The following is a 25,907-nucleotide window of genomic DNA, read 5'->3' on the forward strand; positions in this document are numbered from 1 at the left end:
GGAATGATTTCTTTTTACATAATTGTGCACCTGTTGTCCTGTTTTGGCCACTAGTTTAGTGAGAATATTTTCCATTTCAAAAGTCCAATTCCTAAAGAAAACATTAAAAGTATTGAAAATACTTTTGCCAGACCTTAATTGGATTGGATTGAAAGACTTTGGTTGGTATTCAATATGATGTATGCTGATAGTAGCTGGACACCATGACAGTCAACTAGGTCATATCACACTACAGCTGAACATTATTCTTAACATCATATACAAGTGAAAAGACGGTGGGTGTACAGCTACATAAAATGTTCAGTCATTTGTATATGAATACTGGCTATCCTGTAATGGATGTGTAGGATGAGTAGCCTAACTAATATGATATAATGATCTTGGGCCAGAAAGACATTTGCCACTTTGTTTATTTTCATACCGGAAATAATAAATGCAACATTTGAAACAAAGACCTTTTAAAATACAGAACAAAACTTTTTGTAACAATCATATAGTTTTCATCAAAGTGGTAAAAGCTGTCTTCATCAAGGATATCCATGAAATCTCAAACTAAGTTTCAAGGCTCAGCCCTCAGTTTTTTAAAACACTTCATAATTTATTTTTACATGTTCTCTTCCCTGCCTGAAAGTTTTTTTCAGAAAACTGTCAAGACATTGAAGTAAAATTGACATTAGAACATCAGTTTCCACCTGAACCTTTCCTGCAGTCACAAGCTTTTAATCCATGGCTGTAACAACCTTCCTCTTCCTCCCTCTCACCCCACGTTCACCTGCTGCCTTCGTCGTCTTGCCCCGCCTGCGGCTGGGTGCGGTGTGGCCGGGCTTGGCCGTGGTGAAGGTGATGCATTGGGAGTCCAGGTAGTCCAGCAGCTTGGCGCCGCCCAGGCGGATCCCGGCGGCCTTGAGTCTCTCCTGGAGCTGGGACAGGACCAGAGGCTGGTACTGCAGGATCTGGCTGTACAGCTCCGGGTCGGACAGGATGAAGGAGCGCACCGCTCGCAGGCGGTCCTGGAGCCGGGAAGCCGCCTGGGAGGCCGTCACCGCTCCGTCACTGTCCGAGTCGGAGGATTGGCACAACTCTGGGTTGGACCTGCTGGGAGAGACGGAAGTGGTTGGATATGCAGAGTGGAAGGGGGAGATATTTTAAAGCTGCAGTCGGCAACATTTAATGTAAAAATATACCCGTCTCATCAGGCTGCAATAGAGACGAGCGTCCCCTCCCCACTAATTAAGAACCTGTAGATTCTCCCTATGTGCCCAAATGAAATTCCGGTGTCAGGTATGGTCACTTCTCCGCCCACAGGAAGTGAGGAATTGAAATCCAAACTGTCTCCTAAACAGCAGTGAGCACCAACATTAGATCTTTTCCTCTCTCATCTCTCTGGTTTCCTTTGGTGTAAAGCATCACAGACCGGCCGGCTTGGTAAACATGAGCATGTGTGCAGTTTACTGATGTCACATTACATGATTTCTGGGTATTGACATTCAAATTTTTCAGCTTCTCATTTGGAGCCGCCAACGTGCAAAATTGCCTAGTGCAGCATGTTTTGAGGAACAAAATAACGGTTTAGACCTCTGCAGAAATCGATGACCACAAAAAACGCACAATGATTTAGGCATAACTTCACATCTGAGACAACACACACACACACACCTTACCTTTCAGAGTCTTCACTGGCGGCAGTTGAAGACGTATTGGAGCCCTGTGAGGCGGAGAGCGGCTCTGCGTCTTCCTCGCTGTGTTTCACAGGGGAGACAGCAGCGGGAGCTCTGGGCTGTTTGAACTTCACTGTCCGGGCGCAGGAGGCCGGCCTGCTGCTGGGGGCCGCGGTGGAGGAGGTGGGCAGGGGCTTCGCCTGAGCGGTGCGACCCACAGAGGGAGCCTCATCCTCGGACTCAGAGCTGACCAGCTGGTGGGTGTACTGGTGGATCTCCTTCAACTTGAGGATCATCTGCCGCTTGGGCAAAGGCCGCACACCAAACCTGCACAGAGGAGAAAATAATTGGCATTTGCAACAGACAGACTAGCCAACAGATGGACGGGGGGGAAAGCGGCCTGCGGAGAAAACGGAGAACGGAGACAGACAACCAGACTAAGTTGTGGTAATAGGATATGCTCCTAAGTTAATAGCCTTGATTAGAAAAAACCCTTGTGGCCCTTTGTTACCCTTCCTTTTCCGTGTGGGTGGGGATGAGAGCGAACCGACTGACCTGTTGAGTTTGCTCTTGAGGTCCGGCGTGTCCATGTCAGAGTAGCTTGGCATGGGAGTGATGGGAACCATGGCAACACGCCTCTTACTGCGGGATGACACTAGAGGAGAGATGAACAGGAAGACATTATATATACAAATACAAATATAGTCAGATTTCTTTATCTTTTTTAACAAACTCCATCAAACAGTACCTTACATTATTCCTTACATTAAAGGAACAATCCATCCTTGGACACTCTTACACTGTATGTCAACTGGATCAATTAACTGGAATGAACTGATTGATTCCAGTAGTTATTTTGTGATGAAATGTTGTAAATTACTTGGTTGGTTGGTGTACCCGCTTTCCCTCAACCTGTCTCTTCTACTTCTACATCAGCCAGTGATTTCCTAAATTTGTTGTAGTAGTAGTAGTAGTAGTAGTAATGGTGGTAGTAGTAGTAGTATCTGACATCAGTTGCCTATACCAGTAATATTTTTAGGTTATAGACCTAAAAGGCAATTTTGAGCCCTTAAATTCTTCACAGAATAGCAGTAAATTCTCTCACTTTTAGGCATACTGAACACTGTGGACCTGCCAAAAGAAATAATGGCCTGTCTCTAATAATAGTCTGTCTCTAATGGTCTCTAATTCTAATCTCTAATAGCCTGGAGCTCTCTTTTGCTGAGGTAAAGTAAAGGTAAGGTATCAGATCCTGTGCATTGGTAGATTACAGAAACACTATGCCATCTTACTACCAAATCACAAGAACTGCAGTTAAAGGAAGCCTGCTTACCTGGGGTTTTGAGTCGGGCAACAGGATTCACCCTCTGAGAGAGAGGGAGAGGCTCCTCCTCCTCCTCCTCCTCCTCCCAGCTGTCCCATATCTTGGGGTCCAGGAAGCTGGTATTGACCTCTGGTGTGGTACGGGTGGTGGGGTCAGGCGGAGAGGGGGTGAAGGAAGGGCCTGTATGGGTGTGAGTTTTGGGTGCCGGAGAGAGAGAGGTGGATGGTTGTGTGGTGTGGAGTTTGGGTGGAGGGGAGGTAGTATTTCGTCCATGGTTGTGAGATTGAAATGAATCGGTGGCGTGACTAGAGGTTGGAGGTTGAGAGACGGTAGAAGAGGACGACCCGGCTGTCTCTTCCCGTCCCAGGCTGCGCTCGTGTGGGCTGGTTCCTCCGCTGTCCTCCAGCCTCAGACTGAAGCAGACACCTGGGTTTCCCTCTCTGTCTGCGGCGGCGTCGAAGCCCCACGAGTCGTTGAAAGCCATGGGAGGCTCGTCCATAGCCATGAAACTCTGCCGGAAACTGGATTCGGGAAAGTCCGCCTCTTCCATTTCTCCTTGTGCCGACATTGCTTCATCCCGCTCTCCTTCAGCCCCTGTGCCCTTATCTTCCCCCTCTACTACTCCCTCTCCTTCCTCATTTCTCATCTCCCTCGCTTCATCTCCGACCCTCCTTGTCACTTTAGTTCCTGTGTTGTTATGATAGTCAGACTCAACACAACGTCCACTTTGACCGGACGAGGACCTGCTGTCTTTTCGCGAACTTGGAAGACCTCTGTGAGAGGAAGAGGAGGGTGAGTCAGAGGGGTCAGACAGGGAAAGACGAAGGCTTCCTAACTCTCCCTCAGACAGCACCCGCCCTTGACCCGTCGACCCCTCCCTATCAGGGTCACTGTGGAGGGGGGAGGTGGAGAGAAGGGAGGGCTTGGGTAGATCTGTATGCAGGGGAGTGCTGCTGTAAGGATGGGAGTGGATGTGAAGAGGGGTAACCTGCATGGAGGCATCCTGGGAGTGGAGGGGATGGGAGTGAGGAAAGCTGGAGGGTCGCGAGCGCTTAGGTTGGGACGGAGGTACTGCAAAAACTGGTGAGTCCACCTCTCTGTCCTTACGCATACCACCACTATTGCTCATTTTATGAGGATGGTTGCGATCCAAGCTGGAGCTACTGGGGATGCTCCTGTCCAGTTTCATCCTGGAAACGCTGCCCTCTGTCTGACAGACGTGGGCAGAAACTCTGGGCGGATTGTTGGAGGTGTGAAGTCTGTCCTTTAATGGCAATGCGGGAGAAGAGAAAGCAGAGGATGAAGAAGATAAAGTGCCGGATTTGGGGAAGAGCTGCGTCCTGCGCATGCTGCTGTGGGTCTGAGTGGAGCTGGAGCTGGTGCTGGTGCTTCTGCTGGGGTGGACTGGCGTGGCTGGGATGAGCCAGGAAACCTCTGGAGAACAGTCTACCGGACTCGGGTCGAGACCATCGCAACCGGAACCTGGTCGACCTGGAACTGGGGCTGCAGATGGAGCAGTGGGACTCAACTCTAAACTACTGGACTCTTTATTCTCCAAGGTGGGAGCATTAGGTTCTGGGATTGATTGGGGTTTGATTTGGGTGTAGCTCCGCAGGTTCTGGATGGAGCGGGGAGAACGTGGTGGGGGACTATCGATGCCGACAGCGGCGAGATCTACTTCCATCTCCTCGCTCGAGTCAGACAGAACGATCAGCTCCGGTTCCTTGCTGCTCTGAGGTGCAGCGGGAGAAAGCGGGACACAAATACTACGAGGACCTTGGCTCTCTCGCTTTGGAGACGGGCTTTCCTCTCGAGGATGAACGCGTTCTTTGGAGAACTCCTTGGCCACGTCCAGTTCGTAAGCATCTGTTCCCTCGTCTCCACCGCCGCCTTGGTCGCTCATTTGACCAGGCGACCAACCTGGGAGAGGAAGGTTGGACGTAGTAGGAGGAGGGCTGATGGAAAGATCAATGACTACACTAGCTGAGGACTGGAGGCAAGTTTTGTCTGTTCTAGATGAAGGTTTAAGAGGGGAGTGGTGTTGTTGGGATTGAGGGATTTGTGTTGTAAGGGGGCGGGTGGAGGTGGAGGGTGGGGAGGAAAGGTCTTCTTCCTCATAGACGCCCCAGGAGTCTGAGAAGAGGCGGCTGTAGCTGCGATCCAGGCTGGGATCCGGCCCACAGTGAGAGATCGGTTGTTGTTTTTTTTCTCTGTAGACTGTTGAGTTCATTGTAGGTTCTGTTATGTTGGGTTTTGCGAACACTTGGTCCTCCTCCATCTCCAGGTCTCCTTCTTCTTTCTCATCTACCTTCTCCTCCTCTTCCTCTTCTGTGCTGTCTTTCTCCTCCTCCCTCTTTCTCTGCGTGGCGGCGAACTCGTAGATCTCCTCCATCTCCTCCTCGTTCACTTGTTCTTCACGTATCTCGCCGTCTCCTGAGGCGAGGTCATCGGCTCGACTGTCTTTTTCCAACCGTACTTCTCCATCCCTTCCTCCATCTGTATCCGTCCCATCGTCGTCTTCATCCTCTTCGTTCCACATGGAGCGGAGGAGCTCCATGAAGGCCTGGTCCGTTTGGTCCTCAGACTGCTGCTCCTCGCTTGGGCCGTCTGCTCCTTCTCCCTGGGTCACTGCCTCTTCTTGGTGACGCTGACAAAGCTGCCGAAGCTCCTCCAAGTCAAATCTTAACAGTAAAACACGGACAAAGACAAGAGAGAACAGTAGTCAAACAAAACTGCATTCAATGTTTTCCTCTGGAGAACAATATAGGATTTTTCCACTGGATAAAAATATGATATGATTCATACATCATTTTCGGAACTAATTGCATATGCAGTAGAATATGAACCCTTCTGGAATCAACAAAGAACAAAACTCTTTTAATACTGAAATACTTCTGCACCAAATCTTACATACATACATACATTTCCAAATCTACAGTTAAAAAGCTGCATTTATCGACAAGGAAATCCCAACAATTCTGCCATCTATTGTAAAATAATAATTTTGAAGAAGTCTTCTACTATGGATATAACTTTAGAAGTCTTGGTTCAAATAAACATGGTTCCAATGTATGTGTTTACTTTACTTTTGATACACACTAGGTCCTTCTTTACTGTGATTATGGGTATGACAGTGAGGCAGCAAAGTACCCAGAATCATAGTAAATAAGTCTTTGGTTTTTTACAGTTACCAATGCATATGCACTGTCTGAAAAGTTATGTTCAATGTAGCATACACATTACACACAAGAATAAAAACAGGAGAAAATAAGAAACATCGCTAACCAGCTTCCTAGTAACCACCAGAGTTGGAACAGCAACTCACGCTTGTAAGACACACTTGACTAAGCAGACTGCTTGGTTGAAACTACCTGTTGTATAAATGCACATAAACATTCGGGCCCTTTCCGCCTCATACTGACCTGGATGCCAGCTCCAGTACATGAGGCAGCAGGGAGGCTGAGATGGGACAGTGGGATGTGTAGAGGTACTGGAGCAGAGCGCACACCGCCTGTCCTGGAACCTCACCCATCAACACCCTCTGGGCGGCAGGCATGCCTTCCTCCTGCACCCCAAAACCACTGTCGTGCACCTGTGGGAGGAGGAGAGGGGGGAGGAGAGAGAGAGTAAGGGGATGAAAGGCAGAGAAAGAAAAAAGTGAGGATGGCAGTTTGAAATACATATTGGCACATTTTTTATACACACAGTTTTGAAATCAAGATAAAGTATTGCTATTAGGCTGTACAATTATGGTCAAAATGATTATCCTGATTATTTTCCCAGATATTGTGATCATGACTATTCCCAATCACTAGTCTTGGATGATTTCAGTAACTGCTGCACTTTTGGCACCTTATAGTAACATCTTGCTTATTTAAAAATTTGAACGTTGTCGTTGTTGTATGATTATTAATTGTGGAAACTAAAATCATGCTAAACAATTACACACGACCAATTGTGCAGCCCTAGTTCCTATACTAATAGACTGCACTTGGCATCACACACAGTGTTCAGTATAGTTAGTTACCATTTGTGCCAGCAGGGGGCAGCGGGCGTACAGCATGAATGAATGGGCAAAGTAGACTTCACCGCTGTCCACCTGGAGCTGCACATCACTGAGCTGAGGGTTGTTCACCATGCTGCTCAGGTCTGATGTCAGCCTGGACAGCGCCACCTATGGGGAACACAACAGCACAACACATTAGGGGTCAAAGCATTGAGGGAATAAAGACAGGATCGTGGTTGTGTCCCTATGGGTGACACAGTGTTTCCTGCAGGTTCTTGCGGTGTTGGCCATGTTGTCCTGCAGGCACACAGGACAAGAAACATTGTTTATGTATCGTATCGGTTTGTTAAAACTCTTAGTAGTCGGATACCAAAAAATCAAGGTGTAAGAAAGCAGACATACACTGTGCATAATACGATACAGCCATATATTTGAGTGAAATATCAACTGTATCAAATTGAAATAGATCAAAACCATTACTATATTAAAGTATAACCCCAGCCATTTTCGACCTGGACCCTGTTTTCCCATCAATTTCCATCATACTGACCGATTCTGATGAAAATCTCAACAATTGCTTCACTGTACAGCTACTTATGTCTTTCTTGCCTGGGTGTGCAGCTCTACAATACAGTCCTATAGAGCCAGTGGACATTCCAAATATCAACAACATGTGTATATATATTTAATTTTCAGTTTAGCCATGACCTGACAACTTTCATTACTTACTTTGCACAACTATTTTGACACATGTAGACAGACATTACAGAGTGAGCAATCAATATGTAATATGGATTGGAGAGCCGCACATCCAGGTAAGCAAGATATAAGTAGCTCTATAGTGAGGCAATTTACAAGATTTTGGTAAGAATCGAACAGTATGATGGAAATTGATGTGAAAATTTGATCCAGGTTGAAAGTGGTCAGGGTTATGATTTAATCGGATTATGAGTGGTCTTACTGATTTGTGGCTGCCTCGTTCTTCATCTGCTCCTGGACGGCCGGTGGGCCTCCTCCTCCTCGCTTGGCGGTGGCTGCGCTCTGTGTGGGTGGGTGTTGTTTCTGGCAGGAAGCCACTCAGACAGAGGTCAGCCTGCTCCTCTGGCTCCTCCAGGACAAAACCACTGAGATGGAGGTCAGGGGTCAGACCGGCGCTGCTTTGCTTGTCTGGGGGGAACAGAGACAAACAGGATCAGAATTACTGGACAAGTAATTTTGCACATACAAGCAGTTCGACTTGATGGGTTGCACCCGTCATTCAGATAACAAAAAAATCATTAAAATGGCAGGTGAAACTAAGGCATAATTATCAATCATCTGTGCCTGTGTGAGTGTGTATGAGCGCTGTGAGTTACATGCAAGGAGGGTGAACATGATGTCCAGGTCTGTCCAGCTAAGTATGCAATGTACGGTATTTCAGGGTATGGGTATATCCCCTAGAGAGAGTGTGTGTTACCTTTCGTAGGGCGTGAGACAGTGTAACCCCACTGGGTGAGGGTCATGCCGTCTTCAGCCAGCTCCATCAGGTCCTTGAGTGCCTGGCTGCCCACTGGGACCTGTCCCGTCCCCGGGGTGGAGGGAGCTGGGGAGGGGGCGGTCTGGGAGGAGGAGGGGAGGGTGGAGCTCCTGGTCACCGGGACAGGGGTTCCTTCTCCAACGGGTCGGACAGAAGAATCAGGCTTGTCCTTGGTGGTGGAGACTATGTCAGTCTAGAAGTGGAGGGGAATAGAGAGGATTGGGTTTTTTTTCTAGTATCTCAGCAAGACACATTTGTTAATTAGTCAATGCATTTCAATCCAGGAATCAATTTTCTCATTTCAACAACATTAGTTAACAATACCTGTTGTGAATGCAAGGCAGGAAAATAAAATTTTAATCCACTGGCAACAGTGGCAGTCACATTCACTATTGCAGCCACTTTCTATATTTACCAGCCAAATTTGATTTGTAGAATAAAAAATGAACCACCAGACAGCGGGTGGTTATCTATCTTGAGTGGCAAGTAAAGTAAAACAAGCACTGAGTACAGGCCGACGGCTGTGTTCAATTCAATTCAGTTAAATTCAATGCAATGCACTGAAGCATTGCCACACGGTTATCAGTTAAATTACCTAATTCCACTAACATTACATAAATACCACAAGGTAATAACGTTACCTACCATTAAAGTTTGTATGGCAGCAGAATACAATACAAGTTATCAAGTTACTGTTGACAAATCCCGTTACCAACACAGGTGAGTTTGTGTTTGAGCAGATTGTGGAATGTTAAGTTTCACTTTTGTTTTCACACCGGGAGACTCTGTGGGTTGAGTTCAATGCTGCTGGTCTGCTGTCTGTACATCTCCGCATGACAAACATGACGTGATGTGACATCAGGCACAGAGATCATTTCGAGATCACAGAGATCGATTTAGATCAATTTCTATACATTGACCAACTTTATATTTTGTGGCAGTGTGCCAGTATGGGAAAGACATTGCATGATCTCGCAGCCAAAGACGCCCTCTAGAGGCCATCTGACAAAGTGTTGATAACTGACTGCTTGACTGACTGCCTGCCTGACCTGAATATACCTCTTGATGCCCTCACCTTACCATAAACGTACCAGCCACAGCCAAAATGTACCAACATTTGGCTGGTCTGATGTGGTCTTATGTGAGAATGTGATAGATGCAATACAACAGAGTGTGTAAAACTCGTCTCTCTCACCATTGCCTTTTCCCACGGCACTATGAACTCCCTGAGCTCCGGCGTGTAGAACTCAGACAGACAGGTGGGCCCTCCGTCCTGCAATGCACTCTTCTGCCAGAGGGGGGCAGCACCGCTCCAGGCAGGCAGGCTGCTGGGGCAGCGGGTAGGGGTGGGGGGCGAGGGGCCCCGGCTGCGCAGGAGCAGAGCAGAAACACGTTCCTGCAGCCTCTGCAGGGCCGCCTCGGCGTCCTGGACGAGGAGGAGCGGAGGAGGCCGCGGGACGCCACCCTTTCTCCTCTTGCCACGCCCCTTACCTGCAGCAAGAGGTGGAGAGGAGAGGAGGGGCTTCAGATGATGTCACATCTGCATGATCAGGAACCTGCAAATAGCTTGATTATGTATATGTATAATTTTACCTGAGAAATATCTACATGTTTAGGTACTACATAGAATAACAAGTGTCTATAATGTAAAAAATAATAATGTTATACAGCACAGGGTGAGTAGGACAGGGAATTGCTAAGATTTTATCAGTGTTGATTCCTTAAAGCTGCTTTCATATAGGATGCGATAACTCCACCTCTGTGCTCTAAAACACATTATTTCCCATGGTTTGTGCCATTGTGCGTCCAATAGGGACCAGTAGGGAAGTAGTGGTATTAGAGTTTCCCAAATTATACACAACACACTGTTACAGTCTCAAAAGGTTTCAAAACGGCCACATTATGAGAACAGTAAATTAAAATGGAGAAGGTAGGGATTAAGCGTCTTGCTCAGGGACACTTCAGCAGGTCTGATGCTTGCTGACACAGAGGTTTGAACCCAGGTTTACCAATACACAGGATCTGATGTGATTATCCCTTGTGCTATTAAACTAGGCCTAGTAGAAAGCTGTAGAAACTAGGCCTAAGTAGAAACCTGGCTTGAATGTTAGGGGATGGGTGTTGGAGAAAATACATTTTTGTGTTGCCAGCAGAGATAATATAGTGTTACTACTGTACCTGCATCCGGCCTCCACTTCAGCAGTGGAGTCATAGAGGTGTGAGAGGCAGCGGTCTCCCTCTGTATCTCTCTCTCCACCTCCTGGTCCAGCAGGGAGGAGGACAGGGCCAGGGCCACCATGGTGTCCTCGTCCAGCGACTGGGTCTTCTTCCTGGGCTTCTTCCTCGGTCGGAGGAGCGGCTCGGACGGACCTTTCCTCTTGGCGCCTCCGGTCTGCGCACTGAATGAGGAATTTTAAAAAAGTTAATATACCAGACAGCGTTTAGTTAGTGAGTTATTCAGTCAATGTAACCATAATGTTCCATAACACTGCAAGTATTCATGTACTGGTATGGTTTTGTTGGAATCAAATGACTGAACTTGAGGGCCATCAGTCCCCGTGTATAATGACAATCTAAGTGTGATTCTAACTGTGATATTTGATTGTTTTACACCTGCATTCACACTGCGAAATAAACTTCTCAAAAGCAATGCTTGGAGAACAGCTGCATCCATCGTTGGGGTTGATGGTAAAGTTTTTTCCTGTTTATTTTTCATTAATTCTACCTAATTTTATTAATTCTACCTAATTAGCACTTGCTAGCTCGAAATGTTAACTCAACAAAACAATGCAACATTATGAAAGGCAACACCAAACCAGTGAAAAATACATAATTTGTATAAAAGTATAGCTTATTTTTCTTGGTCAAAACTCCATGAAACCACTACAGAAATGCAATCAGAGCCTCTCACACCGCCCACAATCAGTCAGAACGACCCATTGACCAAGTTGCTCACAGTGTGAACACACAGTAAGAGGTGCGATTGGATTGGTAGAAGTTGCTGAGTTTGACTCACAGTTGGTTAGCAGCGCTGTCAGTCTGGGCCTCGGCAGCCTGTCTCTGCAGAGCCTGCAGAAGGTCAGCCGGGGCCACGCCCATATCTGAGGAGCAACGCTTCAGGTGGGCGGAGCGACTCTTCTGAGACTTGAACCTCTTGCCACAGATGGGACAGTCGGGGACACCGGGGGGAGGGGGAGGAGGAGGAGGGGCTGGAGCAGCGTCTTCATTCTTGTCCAAACACCTGCAAAAGAGATTTAAAGTTACAAATTTTCCATCCCAGAAGAGTGGAGATTTTAGGACTGTAGCTTATCAGCAGGCCAGGGAAGGATATAAGGAGGACAGCTTCACTCGTTTAGACATGTCATTATACTCTGTGTGTTGCTGATGCCTGCCTCTCTCTCTCTCAACACCTTGAGATCTTCTTCCTTTAATGAATTTCATAAAAAACAGTCATTGTCCAACCTGCTCCTTGACCAAACTCCTAATACTTATTCTAGCAACTCTCTATAGTATCATACTGGCAACAGGTTTGGCCAGCGGACTGCTGAGCCTTAACACACACACAAACACACACACACACACACACACACACACACTGAGTCAAGTGCAATATATTATGAAAGTCTTTGAGTGCGTACACTAGTATATTCCCTGTTGATGGCTTTGACCCTTGAAATCCCTGCTATTTGTTACATATAATGATTGCAATCTAGCAATTTAAGCTTGTTCTGCTGTTGCACTCACTTCAAGTAACTCTGGGTGAGAGCGTCAGTCAAATGCCTAAAATGTAAATCTAACACCGTCGAACCTGTTTAGGTGCTGCGTGCGTCCCTCGGGGCTGATGTGGGACAGGTCTCTGTGGCAGAGCTGACAGAAGAAGAGGCCTCCGTCCTCCAGGTTCATGGTCTGGGCCTCCGCTGCCTCCCTGTCCAGCTCCTGCTGCAGCCTGAGGGCCAGCGCCTCGTCGCTGTCCTGCGGCTCCGGGTGGAGGCCAGAGGTGGAGGTGGACGGCTCTGGACTGTCTGGATACAGGGGGGAGAAGGGAGGAGAATATACAGATATAAACAGAGGTGTGATGGTGTACCACGGAGGAAAAAAAACAAAAACAAATGCTAATTACATCCCCACACATTTCTATTACCATGACAACTGCAATTACTGGCTTTTTCAGATGCTGGTCATGTTTCTGTTTCATGTCCTGCATGTAGGATCAGTGTGTATTAGGTCTGCAACTAACAATTATTTTCATTCTCAGTTAATCTATGGAATATTTTTTCAAATAATTAATTAATCATTTACTCTATAAAATGTCAAAAATAACGGCCCATCACAAGTTACCAGAACCCAGTGTGTAGATTGCTAGCCTGGCCAGCAGCCAACCCCCCCCCCCCAGCCCCATAAATATTCATTTTTAATTATATGAAACAGAGAAAAGCAGCAATGATAAATGACTATGATTAATCGATTATCAAAATTATAGTAGACTAATTTTCTGACAAGCGACTAATCGTTTCAGCACTAGTGTGTATACAAGCCAGAGCTCAAACAAGAATATATGCAACCCAAGGAGAGGCTTAAAGAGAGGAAAACTGAGGGACTGAGTGTGTGAGTGTGTGTGTGTGTGTGTGTGTGATGCACAGTGGAAACCTGTGAGGAGCCGAGCCTCCTGTCATCTCACCTGGTCTTTGTGGCGGCGGTGGTGGAGGAGGAGGAGGCATCCCGTCACTCTCGCTCCCTGTTGGCCGGCTCTTCTCCTTGTGCACCATCCTCGGTGGACTGGCTCTCTTGAACTGTCGCATTCGGAGCAGCACTTTCTCTTTGGCCCTCAAACCTCTCAACCCAACCGTCTCCCCTGCTTCCACCGGGACACCAGAATCCACAGAAACCGACGACCCAGCGTCTCCCGAATCGTGCCCAAACCCTCCATTGACTACTGGTTGTTTTGACATAGTAGAGACAGTCTGGGTTGCGCTGACAGCTGTAGCACACCTGGACCCCGAGTCTCCATCTTTCTTATTCTTCCTCTTGTCTCCAGCCTCTGCCTGAGTGTCGCCTGCTTTCCTGCGAACCCGTTTCAGCAGCTTTGAGCAGAGATCTACAAAGTCCTGGTCCGAGTCGTCCATGATGTTGTGCCTTTTCTCACATTAAGGCTCAGCCAACATGTCACCGACTGTGGTGTTTAGCCTGCAGGAGGAGACTAGGTTAGAGCGGTGGTGCCCAAATTTGGGTTCAAGGGCCATTAGGGGTCTCCAGTAAAATGAGGAACAGGTTCATTTCACACTTTTTCCCGCTCACTAGACGTCAGCATGATGACAGAACATATGATAGGTGTTTTGCCTATAAAATCTCAACTGTGCTCACTGTTACAGCCCCAAATACACAAGAGAACAGTTTATGCTACTCTTCTTCTTAAATCCTTCTTCCACAACTACAAAAATCTTGGGACAAAATCTTATCAGATGAGGGTCTAATGCATTTCTTTTTTGGGGGTCTTTGAGGTAAAAAAAAATAAAAGTCTGGGAACCCCTGAATTAGACAACAAGCAGCTAGGTTAGCTAGCTCTTCGTGCTAACACCAGGCTAACACTGTATGAACACTCGCCGGTGAGATTAGCTTTCATCGCTGTGCATTTACTAATCTGTCGCAGTAGTGAAATATATAACCGCTACGTGTTAATTATGTGTACATACATATAACGGGCCAAAATCGTGGGGTTTGTTTTTAAAGTACTCACATTCGACCGCTTCATTTTGTACTTCCGGTCATGTGACGGTGAGCGAACGCAGCCGTTCCAAGTCACGTGACGAGGGCGCGAGTTATAAAACCCGATTTATTAAATTCTTTTTAATAATGTGGAGTGTGGACCAGTGATGCACTTGTAAATAGAGCTCCACTCTGCTCATCATTGCATCCACCAATATAAAAAATAATAATTTCTAACCTTAGAAAAGCATTATTTTCCCTTAAAACACCCCATCCTTATATAATTTACATCAGTTTAACACTACTAACTATGATATACTGTGAATTTATGTAATCAAAAATCATTTATTTCCTCAGAAAATCATTATTCTCCTTTAAAACACGCCTCCTTATATAACTTACATCGGTTTAAAACTATTTACTGTGATACACACTATGGATTTATGTCAGAGTTCATCAGTGCAATTTTCTTCTCTCTTCTCTTCTTAATTATTGTCCTGTTATTAAGTTACACTGCCATGTTTTAGGAAACTTCTCAGTAATAGAAAACCACAATCTCTATAAAGAGGTTGCACTTAATTCCAAAGCTTTGCTGTTCACACACACACACACACACACACACACACACACTGCTAAATACTCACACAAATATAATGAAACACTGACTACTGAAGATGTGCTTCAGACACACAATGCCTAAACCTGAGTCCATGATTTGTTGAACTGTGGGATCAGAACCCAAAATGTGTATGTAAATTTCTGTTGGGTCTCTAAATGTCTTTTTGACCTTTGACCCCAGACAGGATGAAAGACCAAGGCAAACAACCATTTACTTCTGCTTTCTTCCCTTAAAAGACTCTATATAGCTTCCATCGGTTTGATACTACTTACTAAGAATTTAAGATTTATGTCAGCTGAAATAGGAGGGTGAAGTCCATTCTGTAAATAAAAAAAGGTGGGTAAACAGTTTAGATGTCAGTAACTGACCATCTCACACTTACAGGTGTTGTCGTACATTTCTTAAAAGTTGTCAGGCAGACTAAATCAGCTCTATCGTCAAAATCCTGCGTTACTACAGTTAAACTATCCTGGACTAGTGCTGAAACTATTAGTCAATTATCAGAAAAATAAATCAATTATAATTTTGACAATAGTTTAATCCTTTTAGTCATTTATCAAGTAATAGGGTAGAGTTTGCACCCCTGACAAATTCAGTCATGGGTGCTGGGAGGAAAAGCAACATGTAATATATATAAGGCTCCCGCACACCATCTACTTGCAAATCACAATTTAATGTAGCAACGTTTCGGTCATACACCTTCAAAGCTTTGAAGAATTTAAATCATTAAATTGTGATTTGCAAGTAGATGGTGTGTGGGAGACTTATATACAAGTCATTTATCAAATAAAAATACCAAACATTTGCTGGTTACAGCTTCACAAATTCTAAGATTTGCTGCTTTTTCTCGGTTTCATTATCATTACAAAATTAATACTTTGTTTTTTTTGGCTGCTGGTCAGACTAAGTAAACAATTGGAAGAAATCACTTTGGGCTCTGGTAACTTGTGATGGACATTTGTCATTATTTTTGACTGTTTCTCGACTAAACGATTAATCGAAAAAAATTATTGATTGATTAATCGACAATGAAAATAATCTTTAGTTGCAGTTCTATCCTTGACATTCCCCTAACTGCCCTGACGCAGGATGGACAGCTGCTTTACTGGTTAAACTTCTGCCTCCACACTGAAAATCTCCCTAGTTCAGTGATCAGTTATCTATTTGCCTGCTGAACAATGGACTCAAATTGTGACAAAACATCTAACTGAAACACTTTTCCAATTTGCATGATTTCAGGTGGAGTTTAAAACCAGTCAGGATACTGTGAAGCGCTGACATCAAAGGAAAAGTATTTGAAATATATACTGTGATAACTTGTTGATCAGGAAGTTCTCTTTTCACTTGCCCCCCCCTCCTCAAAAAGGTCAAAGGTCGGGGTGAAAGCACCTGTGGAGCTTTCTTTGACCACTACCACTTTTTCTTCTTCCACAATTGATGGTGCCTGAAGGCTAAATCTCAGTTAGACAACACAAATACTGACAGGAATTATTTAGTCAACGGAGTAACTCAAGTTCTTCTGTTGCACACAGTTTATTTAACAATATGGTATATAAGTAAGAAATGAGTCTTTAACCAGTTTATACAGTGATTTCATTCTCTCTTCCTTATATTTATAGTATTTTGCTTAATAACTTGCATGATTTACAATAGGAGAAAAAGTAAATCCCCCTAATTCAAGTTTTTGTGTGAGAGAGGAATGAGGGTTGATAACGTTTAGTTTTCCTCAGGGTGAATCTCCACTGCGCCCCTAATCCCTAGATAGCACACAATTTAGTGTAAAATTTAGAGCGCAGGGCGTCATCAGAGATGTGGCCTATAAACAAGCAGTCAACCAGTGATCATTCCATCTCAGCTTAGGGGGCTGGTCTCTTTCTCGCTCTCTCTTTACACTTTACAACATCTGTATGACAAAAAAGGTATGACAAATTTGTTTTAATGTCAAAGCAACAATTTTCTACACCTGCAAGACAGATTTTTTCCGATTTCCAGGCCACTTAGATGTAGGTTGCAGTCCTTGTTTTCCTTGTTTGTGAAACCGGTCGGAGCTGTGTTTCTTTTAGAGTGACTGTGAGGGTTTGTGTCAGTGTCTTCATGTGCGCCTGCATACATGCCCGTGTGTACACAACCTGCCGCCAGTCCGTTTCCTATTTTAATACAACTGAGTGCTCTTCATACACACAAAGAGGAAGGGAGGAGTCTCCGTCCCTGAACGCATCGTCTTGAAAAATGGTACAACACTAGATTACAATTGCCAGGAATGACAGCTTGAGAAGAGAACGAAAACCTGGCCCAATTCCCAGACAAATTATTTTACAGTTTCAACACAAAAATGCTTTAAGTTCTTTCCAAAGGTACAAAATAAAAAGGTATGAATAATATAATGCAATTGTCTTGTAAATTTTCTTTAAAAAAAGAAATGAGAAAGGCATGAAACCATACCAAAAACAAACCAAAAATAAAACAAGTATCGAGCACATTTGGTCTCAACCAAAAAATATATTCTTTGTGATTTAAATTTCATTTAAGAAGCAATTTGCAAATCCCTCAACATTTTAAGGAAGAAATACCCATCACTTGGGTTTAGGAAACTATTACATTCCCTAGAAGTGTTGACATTGTTTTTTTTTTATTATTTTCCCCCAAATTTTCTCTTTTTCTCTTTACAATTGTTGAAACTTTTTACATGTCAGTACAAAAAGCGTTCTCAACCTTAGAAAGAACAAACAAAGCCCTCTAACGGGACAAAGAGTCCAGGGGAAACGAGGAAGAGGAGTGGGAGGATGGGTCCCTGGGGGTTTTTCAGTTCCCAGCAGAAATGCTACAATCCCTCCACAAACTTCTCCAGCGTGTCCCCTGTAGCATCTCCCACCATCCCCAAGTCACTGTTTAGCCCCCCTCTGTTGGGCGTGTTAAGCTGCGGTAGCATGGCGCTCTGTTCTGGTGTCCCCATGTGTCCCTGCTCCATGGACCCTGACAGGGGGCCCCCCAGACCCGGGCGGGGGGACCCCGAGTGCGGTGGAGGCGGGTGCTGCGGCGAGGGCTGCGGCTGGTTCTGGACCTGCGGCGAGGGACTGGAATGTGGCTGCTGCTGCTGGGGCTGCTGCGAGGGCGGGCAGGGGGACTGAACGGGCGCCGGGGAGCGGACCTGGTTGCTGAGGGCGTTGGCCAGGGCGGGCTGGCCGGGGAGGTGGGCTCCACCCTGGGGCTGGCCGGCCAGCAGGTGGGTCTGGGGGCTCATGGGGCTGGGCTGGGCCGGAGAGCCCATCTGCTGCTTCAGGACGGCCTGCTGCTGCTGGGGAAGCTGCTGCTGCTGCTGGAGCATTCGTTGGTGGAGCAGGTTCTGGGTGGAGTCCATCCCCAAGCCGGGCTGGCCCATCTGAGCCATGGGCGGGAGCTGGCCCATAGGTCCCCCGGCTGCTCCTGCGCCTGCCTGCATGGCTAGCTGCTGCTGCTGCTGCATGCGCAGCTGGGAGTACGTGGCTGCTGTTCCCTGGGCCTGAGGGGGGAACTGGCCCGGGTGGCCTTGAGGCATCACTCCCTGCTGCTGCTGCTGCTGTTGCCTTAACAGCTGCCGGCGGTAGATCTCCTGGATCTGGGGGTTGGGGTTGTGTGCTGGGTTCATCAGCTGCCCTTGGGCCCCTAATGCAGCCATGCCCTGGGCAGGAGGCTGCTGGGGCTGCTGCGGGGGCATCCCGGGCCTCTGCACCGCCCCTCCTTGCATGGCCATGGCCTGCATTGCTGGCATGCCAGGCTGCTGCTGCTGGCCCGGCTGTTGCGGCTGGGTGGCGTGGTACTTGGCTGTTCGCTGTTTGATGAAAGCGGCCATTAGCTGGGGGTTGGATTTGAGGATGTTGAGGACTTGCTGCTGCTGCTGGGGCGAGCTGGGAGACTTGAGGGTGCGGAGGAGGTCCTGGAGGGCGTTGGGAGCGATAGCACCGGGTCTCTGGGGTGTCTGTGGCCGGGCGCCAGGCTGCTGGGGAACCAGCATCCTCTGGGGCTGTGGCTGCTGCCCTTGGGGCATCATGGCTCGCTGCATGGTCATGGCCTGCTGCGGAGACTGGCCTTGGGGAAGGCCTGGTTGTTGTGACTGGGCAGCCTGCATGGGTCCCCCAGCTCCAGGCCACTGTCCCGGGGCCATGCCGGGCTGCATGACCTGGGGCCCCCGGGGCCCTGGCACCATCTGCATGGGTGGCTGCATGGGTCCGGCCATGCGCTGCTGTGGCTGCTGAGGATTCATGGTAAGGCCGTTCATGTTGACCCGGTAGTTCTGCTGGTTCTGCTGGGCCTGGGCCATCATTTCGATGTGCCGTGCCATCTTGACTGCGGCCAAGGGAGGCTGCTGCTGCGGGGGCTGCTGGGGCGGCTGGGGAAGAGGGGACTGTTGCTGGTGTAGAGGGGAGGCCTGGGGACCAGGCTTGCCCTGGGATACCGGCGTTTGAGGCTGGCCATTGCGGGGCGTGTTGGGGAAGGAAGGGGACATGACACCCGCTGTGTTGGGGGTCTGCGGCTGGTTGGAGAGTGGCTGCTGGGGCGTCTGGGGGGTGTTGGGCTGGGGGTGGGAAGTGGGTGTGCTGGGGGCAGCTGAGGCCGGCGGGGACGGTAGAGGCATGGTTCTGCCTTGCATGGTGGCTATCCTTCTCCTCATCAACTGGGCCTGCTGGAGCCTGTGCTGCAGCTGCTGCTGGCGGAGCTTGTGCTTGATGTTCAGGCAGAACGGGACAGGACACTTGTTCTCCTGACAGTGCTTTGCGTGGTAACAGCATAAAGCGATGAGTTGCTTGCATACGGGGCAGCCACCATTGGTCTTGCGCTTGCAGCCTTTGGTGTGCTGCACCACCCTTTTCATCTTCTGGCAGGACGGCAGAGAGCAGTTGGCGTTGCGGCACTGACAGGCGTGGACCAGGGACTGGATGCAGCGCTGGATACTTAAACGCCGGCTCTCCTGCGGGCTCTTGGAGGCCTCTCCGCTCTGGCTGTTGCTGTCGTCGTCCAGGCCGAGGCCCCACTTGACCATTTGGTGCTCGTGGCCCTTGGTGTTGTAACAATTAATGCACAGGTCAAAGTCCTGAGGGGAGAGAGAGACAGAGAAATACGGTAGTTAACACATGTGCAACAGATTCTGGGTAATTACAGATTTGACAAAAGTTTCACAAATTCTCTCATGTTGCCAAGAGATCATACATTTGATCTAGTCGATCCAGATCCACTCCCCTTTTATCTTTCTGTCATAATCTGTATATTCAAATACTACTTAACTACTACATTTAAGCTTCGTCTGTCTAAGTTTTGTTGTGCGACTGTAACCATTTTGGACACTGGACGCAAGACGAATTCCTGTGTCAGTAAAGAATACAGCGCAATCTTCTCTCACCTCGCAGACGGTGCAGTGCCAGCGCGTCTCCACATGGTGCTTGCACTCGTTGCAGGTGTAGACGAAGCGGTCCTGGCCCTGGTTGTGCAGCTCCACCAGCATGCACATGGTGCTCCACTTGCACCTCCTCAAGGAGCTGAACTCCCAGTGTTTGTCCCTGGCCAGAGTCAGGAACGCGTCGCGGCCATCCATCAGGTCGCAGGTCAGCAGGGGGTCGGGATCGATGATGGGCGGCAGGGTGTTGACCATGGGACCGGAGTGCAGATGGATCACAAAGAACACCTTGAGGAGACAAAGTAAGAGAGGGTGAGAGACGCATAGCAAAACTGAAATGGGCATTCAGACATATCCGAAGAGTTCATTTCCAAAATGCTATACATCCATTTTGGAAATATGGAAATAAAGAATTACCATACTTTGTTCTAATTTTGTGGAATCACTCATTTTGTAAGCGCATGTGTCACCTTTCTTCAAATGGTGGCTGTCTTCATTCATGAAACTATGGCCTATGAATCATAATGTGTCTGTATAATCCGAAAACAACTTCCAGCGGCGCTTGTGAATTGTATCAAAACAAAACACAACACAAAACATGGCTTAAGCTATACGGAGGCTCACCTCTTTGTGCTTCTCCATGGTGGCGTAGAGCTTCTGGGACAGGTCATTGGCTACATTCGGCATCCCAGGCTTCTTCTTATTGGCTCGGCTCACGCTGCTCTTGTTTTTATTGGTCTTCTTGTTGTTCTTCTTCTTGGCATTTTTGCTGTCACCTGGCGTGCCCTGATGGTTAAATACAACAGCAGAGATTATACAAATAAGCTTATTTAAAGAGCACACATTCTCACTATGTTGAGTACTGACAGAATCTGTGAATCTGTCACGAGTCAATATAGTGAGAATTCTTTCAAGCCAATAGTAGTTATGGATGATGACAGAGGTGCTGAATCTCTATCTTCAATATGTGTTTTTTGTTAAAGTTAGTTGTTGTGTTATCTTCTATATTTTCTGTGTTCTTTTCTATCAGTATCCTATTCTTTGCTGCTGCAATGACCTAATTTCTCCTCACAGATCATTAGGTTTCATCTTATCTTACATCATACGCACAATTAAAAGTGTTGAAGAAGATACACTACCACTAAGCCGCAGAATAAGAAAGAATACTTATAACTCTTGTCGCGTTCTAATGCAAAATGGCGGTCATAACCAAAACTAAATTTAGGCAAAGGAAGCCGTGTGGTAAATTAATATCACACTTCTAGCAGCCATGTCTTACTCTGCTGACCTCAGGAGTTTCACAGGCAGCGGTGTTCTCCTCCTTCTTCCTCTCCTCCTCCTCCTGCTCCAGCTCCTTGATGCTCTCCTCCAGCACGTTAGGCCAGAAGTCGCCTTCAAAGTAGGGCAGCTCGTTGGCGCTGGTCAGGCGGTCCTCTGTCGCCTGCTTGCAGATGTCCTGAGAGGAAGACAAAAAGCTTGATTCAAACTACACAAAAACAAGGCCCATTCAAGTGGTTCTGGTGCAACAGAAACCGAAAGCTGGACATTCAACTGCAATGTTTTAAATATTCCAACGTGCTATATTCTATTTATTTACTCGTTAGTAAGGACAATGTAGGAAATTTACTCATAAAGAAAAAAATTTTCACATAGAATTAGCAGCGATGTGATCAGGGATACAGTAAAACAAAAAAAAGGCAAGACACTGATGGTCTCCCTTTACAAATTAATGGAAGTTGTATATCTGAAAATGTACAATTAGTCTTAGTTCTGAATAAAATGAAGTTGTGATGTGAGAAAATGGCTCCTAACTTTGTAGTCATGCAGGATCCTCTCCGCGAAGGCCTTGTCCAGCATCTTCCTGTACCACTCCTGCAGCCTCTTGGGCTTGGGGATCTTCTGGTCGGCAGGGTGGCAGTGGAAGATGTAGTCGTCCCCTTCGCTGGGCGGACACGCCCAGATGTGGCCCTGGGCGTACCTGCAGAGAGACACAGACCAAAAACTCAGACCAGAAAGATAGTGTAGTTGTTAGGGCTTATGCTGGCCTAGAACTGAATCTCCTAGGACTCTCTTCCCTATGTTGTATCCCTCTCGGCGTTCCTATCAACAGTCTCAAAAAAGAAAAAACATAAGGGTTGTGGATTACCTATACTCCTTTAAAAGAAACAGTCTAACAGATAAAGAAATGCAGGAGAAGCAGAAGAAGAGCAGGAGAGCGAGGCTTACCCGAGTTTCTTGACATATTCTAGATAGCCGATAAGGATCTCGTGGTAGACTGCTGTTCGTAGCATCCGAGGTCTGAAGAAGTGAATACTGTCAAGGTACGATATGTAGACCCGTCTGAGGAGGGAGAGAGGAGGAATAAGGTTAACATCGTCTATAATAAGGCAGCCGAGGTGCCTGTAGGTTAGCAGGACGGCCCTGAAACCACAATGTCACAGGTTCGATCCCTGCAACAGCCAGTGTGTCCATCATCGAGCTCCACAGGTAGCAAACTGCTGACCATATGTGGACCCTTCTGGTGAAATGCATTCATGTATGTGTGTCTCAAAGAGATATGCAAAGACACACATTTCTAGTTGCATTTTGTCTAATTTGGTGACTCCAAATTCCTATATTTCTAAAATGCCACATGCCATTATTACCATGTACTACATACATATTACTATCCATGTACACCGGGTACAGACCTGGTGTTGGGGAATGGGCATTCGGAACCGTACTCCTGCACATGCATGCCGAAGAAGCACACGTCCACGCCGTCAATCTCCTCAAAGGCGAAAAGTGCTTTGGTTCTGTAGGGAAAGGCCTCGGGCATATCGCCTGTGTCCACAAACCTGGCACAAAGAAAAGGAAAAAACATCAAAATGCGTGCAGAGCTTAATGTGTTGTCTATTAGGCTGGTGAAACTGGGATATTTTTTTTATTAAACAGCAGATGGGCAACACTCCCTGCAACAAGCAACACATCAAGACACAGCATCCAAAATCTATTAAAATGTTTTTCAGGGAAAAAAAACCTCTCTGTTTATTTACCTAGCATTTTTTCCATCAACTTCTGAGCCATTTATAGATATGTTTATTGAAATGATTAAACATGTGACTGCAACTAGCTTCACTCCAGAGATTTGGAGTTCAGACGTCGGACTTTACAAAGTGTGGAGTTGAAAAATAAACATGTTTCCATCAATCACAAACATATTGGTACTCGGTATTGGCAGATGCTCAAACCGGATATTGGTATTGGTTAAAAAATCTGCAATGGTAGTATTGGGTGGAATTTTTGTGTACGCCCACTGGTACACCATGAAGTAACCACCAGTTTTCCAGTTAGTCATTTTTCATTTCATTGTGACGTAAGGGGCACCCTGGCAACAAGATTGTCAGATGCCCAAAAGGTTGCCCTGTGTATCACTGGTTTTAGTGACAGTCAAGAGTATAATGGCACAATTCAAACCAAATGGCCTTGAGTCAATAAAAAGCAAACAGCCTTGAATCAGTCAACTTGAAGATAACAGGCTCTTCTATGTGGGCCTCCTCCCTCCCAGGATGGGACGAGCATCACAGACTTTGATCTCGTCTGACTAAATAGTAAATGACCCTCTGAGGTAGTCACAGGGTGTGTGTGCCATCTAGTCAAACATGCAGGCTTCTGAGTGGATATAAAAGCTTTATAGAGGGCATTCATCTTTGTATGCCAGGGACAATAAAAAATAAGCTCAGGACAAATAGTAGCTGTGGATTTACAAATAGCATTATCAAAGAGGGTGGGACAGGTAATTGGCAGTGTAAAAAACTCTGTCGTCATTGTTGACTATTCAGTTGTTCATTTATTTAGTTGACCAAGACAGTTTTTGTCCATAAGTTGGTTTCAAGTCAGTGTTTTTACCATTACATGAGTTACTTCGGATTATAAACCCATCTCTACATCATTAACATTCTTTGATGGATAAAATATTAGATTGAAAGATCAGTTTAAATGATTAAGCACTCCTCAGTCTGAACCTCCACCGCTGCCGTTATCGTTGCTCTCACCTGGCTTTCATGCCTGGTTTAATTTCCACCGTTTTGTCGGAGCTGGCCACCACTCGCACAAACACCTCTCCGGCCTCCGGGTGGTTCTGCCTCTTCAAGTATTTATTCACACGGTCCTCTATGTACATTCCCAACCGTGTCGACTGTAGCCCTATAGTGAGAACACACACACACACACACACACACAGGAGCAATGAGGAGAAACAATTCAGAAAATGTGCAACTCCCGTTAACTTTGCAGGATTTAAGAAAAGCAGCCTTAATTTCAGATTGGCAACCATGCATTTGTGAAATGTTATTGTGGGCTTTAACGTGTTTACAGACCAGTAGAATCACATTGTTTTCCATAATAACTTATTATATCGGAGATATAGGAGGTAGGCTACTTAATTGACCATATTATTAATGGATTAAAGTTACTGTTGCATATATTAATTGCGCTGAGTTTATTTAATTGGATTCCCGACAGTGTTTGGTTCAATGTAGGCCATTTCATATTCCATTACCGCAGCCCTGAAGAACATGAGGTCGACTTTATGAATAGAAAATCTTTTTACAGCCTCAATGTGTCCACAAACTATTTTATCAATGAAAAATATTCCCACTGTGTCCTAATGACGGGGCAGTTCCTCCAGTAATCCTCTCTAGCCTTGGAAGCAGAAACAACATTTACTTTTCGCAGTTATGTTTTGTAATGCTGACAGTTATTCATTATAAGAATTTGTTCTTCTTGAGAGAAGAACCCAATGTTAGTAGCTATCCACTTCTTTCCGATACCCATGTGTTGAAAATGTCAGCAGGAAATATTAGGGCTTATATCATCCTATAATTAGGTCTATTGTCTATGGCTTTTATTGTTTGATTAGCCTATTTTATTATTTTCGTCTATTCTTAGGCTACTACTTATTTTTATAGTTTTGCGCTTATATTCTATGTCCTTTTCCCCGTTGAATCATATTACCTTTGCTGCGCAACAATCTAATTTCCCCACAGGGATCAATAGTTTCATCTTATCTTATCCGAATTGTCTGATCTGGATCTGTCCATGTTGCATGTGATTGGCTATTTGTTACAAACCCCGCCTCTTTCATGTGAACGCGCTCATAGCTGGATAGGTAAATCCTGGGTTGACAGAGCCAGTTGATAACCAGCTACGTGAGACCGGTTATCTGGATCGCCAGCGTTAGGTTTAGTGAAGCCGGCTAACTCAAAGATACCCTGACTTTGTTGAACTTGCTTCGTGAGACGGGCCTCTGGTTTCATGGGTCATGGACTTGCTCTACCTCTAAAAAGGACCTCCAGTAAGTCTTCAGCTCAAGTAAAACCATGAAAACCACCAGAAATTAGAGTTACGAGGGCTTTCCACAAGCAGAGTGAAGTTTCATGAGAGACAGTGGCAGACGTAATCTAAGTTAACACCATATGCCATAAAGGTCAGAAATGTCCTCTATGTCTTACAAACACCAGAGAACGCCAGTAAAACCACAAAACCAGCAACAAAAAAGGCAGCCACTGCAGGAAAGCCACCGATGGTTATTATCAGAGAGACATATGCAGTCCATATGGAGATGGAGGTGGTTTATATTATCTTGTTTCTTCAGCGCTTGTGAAACAAAACGACATTAAGTTATGGACATTCTGAATACTGCATGACAAGCTGTGGGGGAAAACTGGTCCAA

General features: G+C 46.2%; 2 protein-coding genes across 2 annotated transcripts in view; both read right to left on the minus strand.

Moving 5' to 3' along the window:
• Positions 1–431: 431 nt before the first annotated feature.
• On the minus strand, positions 432–13,627 carry slx4 (SLX4 structure-specific endonuclease subunit homolog (S. cerevisiae)). The gene is made up of 13 exons (XM_071896280.2): positions 13,252–13,627; positions 12,313–12,517; positions 11,521–11,745; positions 10,683–10,903; positions 9,673–9,995; positions 8,445–8,667; positions 7,950–8,155; positions 7,010–7,156; positions 6,405–6,574; positions 2,992–5,663; positions 2,214–2,313; positions 1,662–1,985; positions 432–1,092 (listed from the first exon to the last, which is right to left on the minus strand). Exons 1-13 carry the CDS (start codon positions 13,625–13,627, stop codon positions 720–722), a joined length of 5,565 nt encoding a protein of 1,854 aa, XP_071752381.2. The 3' UTR covers positions 432–719.
• Positions 13,628–16,353: 2,726 nt separating this feature from the next.
• The window catches only part of crebbpa (CREB binding lysine acetyltransferase a), a 48,521-nt gene continuing 38,967 nt past the window's right edge, over positions 16,354–25,907 (minus strand). The window contains exons 23-30 of the mRNA XM_078290595.1: positions 24,229–24,379; positions 22,885–23,031; positions 22,421–22,534; positions 22,007–22,172; positions 21,483–21,650; positions 20,819–20,980; positions 20,201–20,482; positions 16,354–19,894 (exon numbers count right to left, since the gene is read on the minus strand). Coding sequence (XP_078146721.1) covers positions 17,648–19,894; positions 20,201–20,482; positions 20,819–20,980; positions 21,483–21,650; positions 22,007–22,172; positions 22,421–22,534; positions 22,885–23,031; positions 24,229–24,379 — 3,437 coding nt within the window. The 3' untranslated portion in view covers positions 16,354–17,647. The remainder of the gene's footprint in view (positions 19,895–20,200; positions 20,483–20,818; positions 20,981–21,482; positions 21,651–22,006; positions 22,173–22,420; positions 22,535–22,884; positions 23,032–24,228; positions 24,380–25,907) is intronic.

The sequence above is a fragment of the Centroberyx gerrardi genome, chromosome 3, assembly GCF_048128805.1.
Source record: "Centroberyx gerrardi isolate f3 chromosome 3, fCenGer3.hap1.cur.20231027, whole genome shotgun sequence".
NCBI lineage: Eukaryota > Metazoa > Chordata > Actinopteri > Beryciformes > Berycidae > Centroberyx > Centroberyx gerrardi.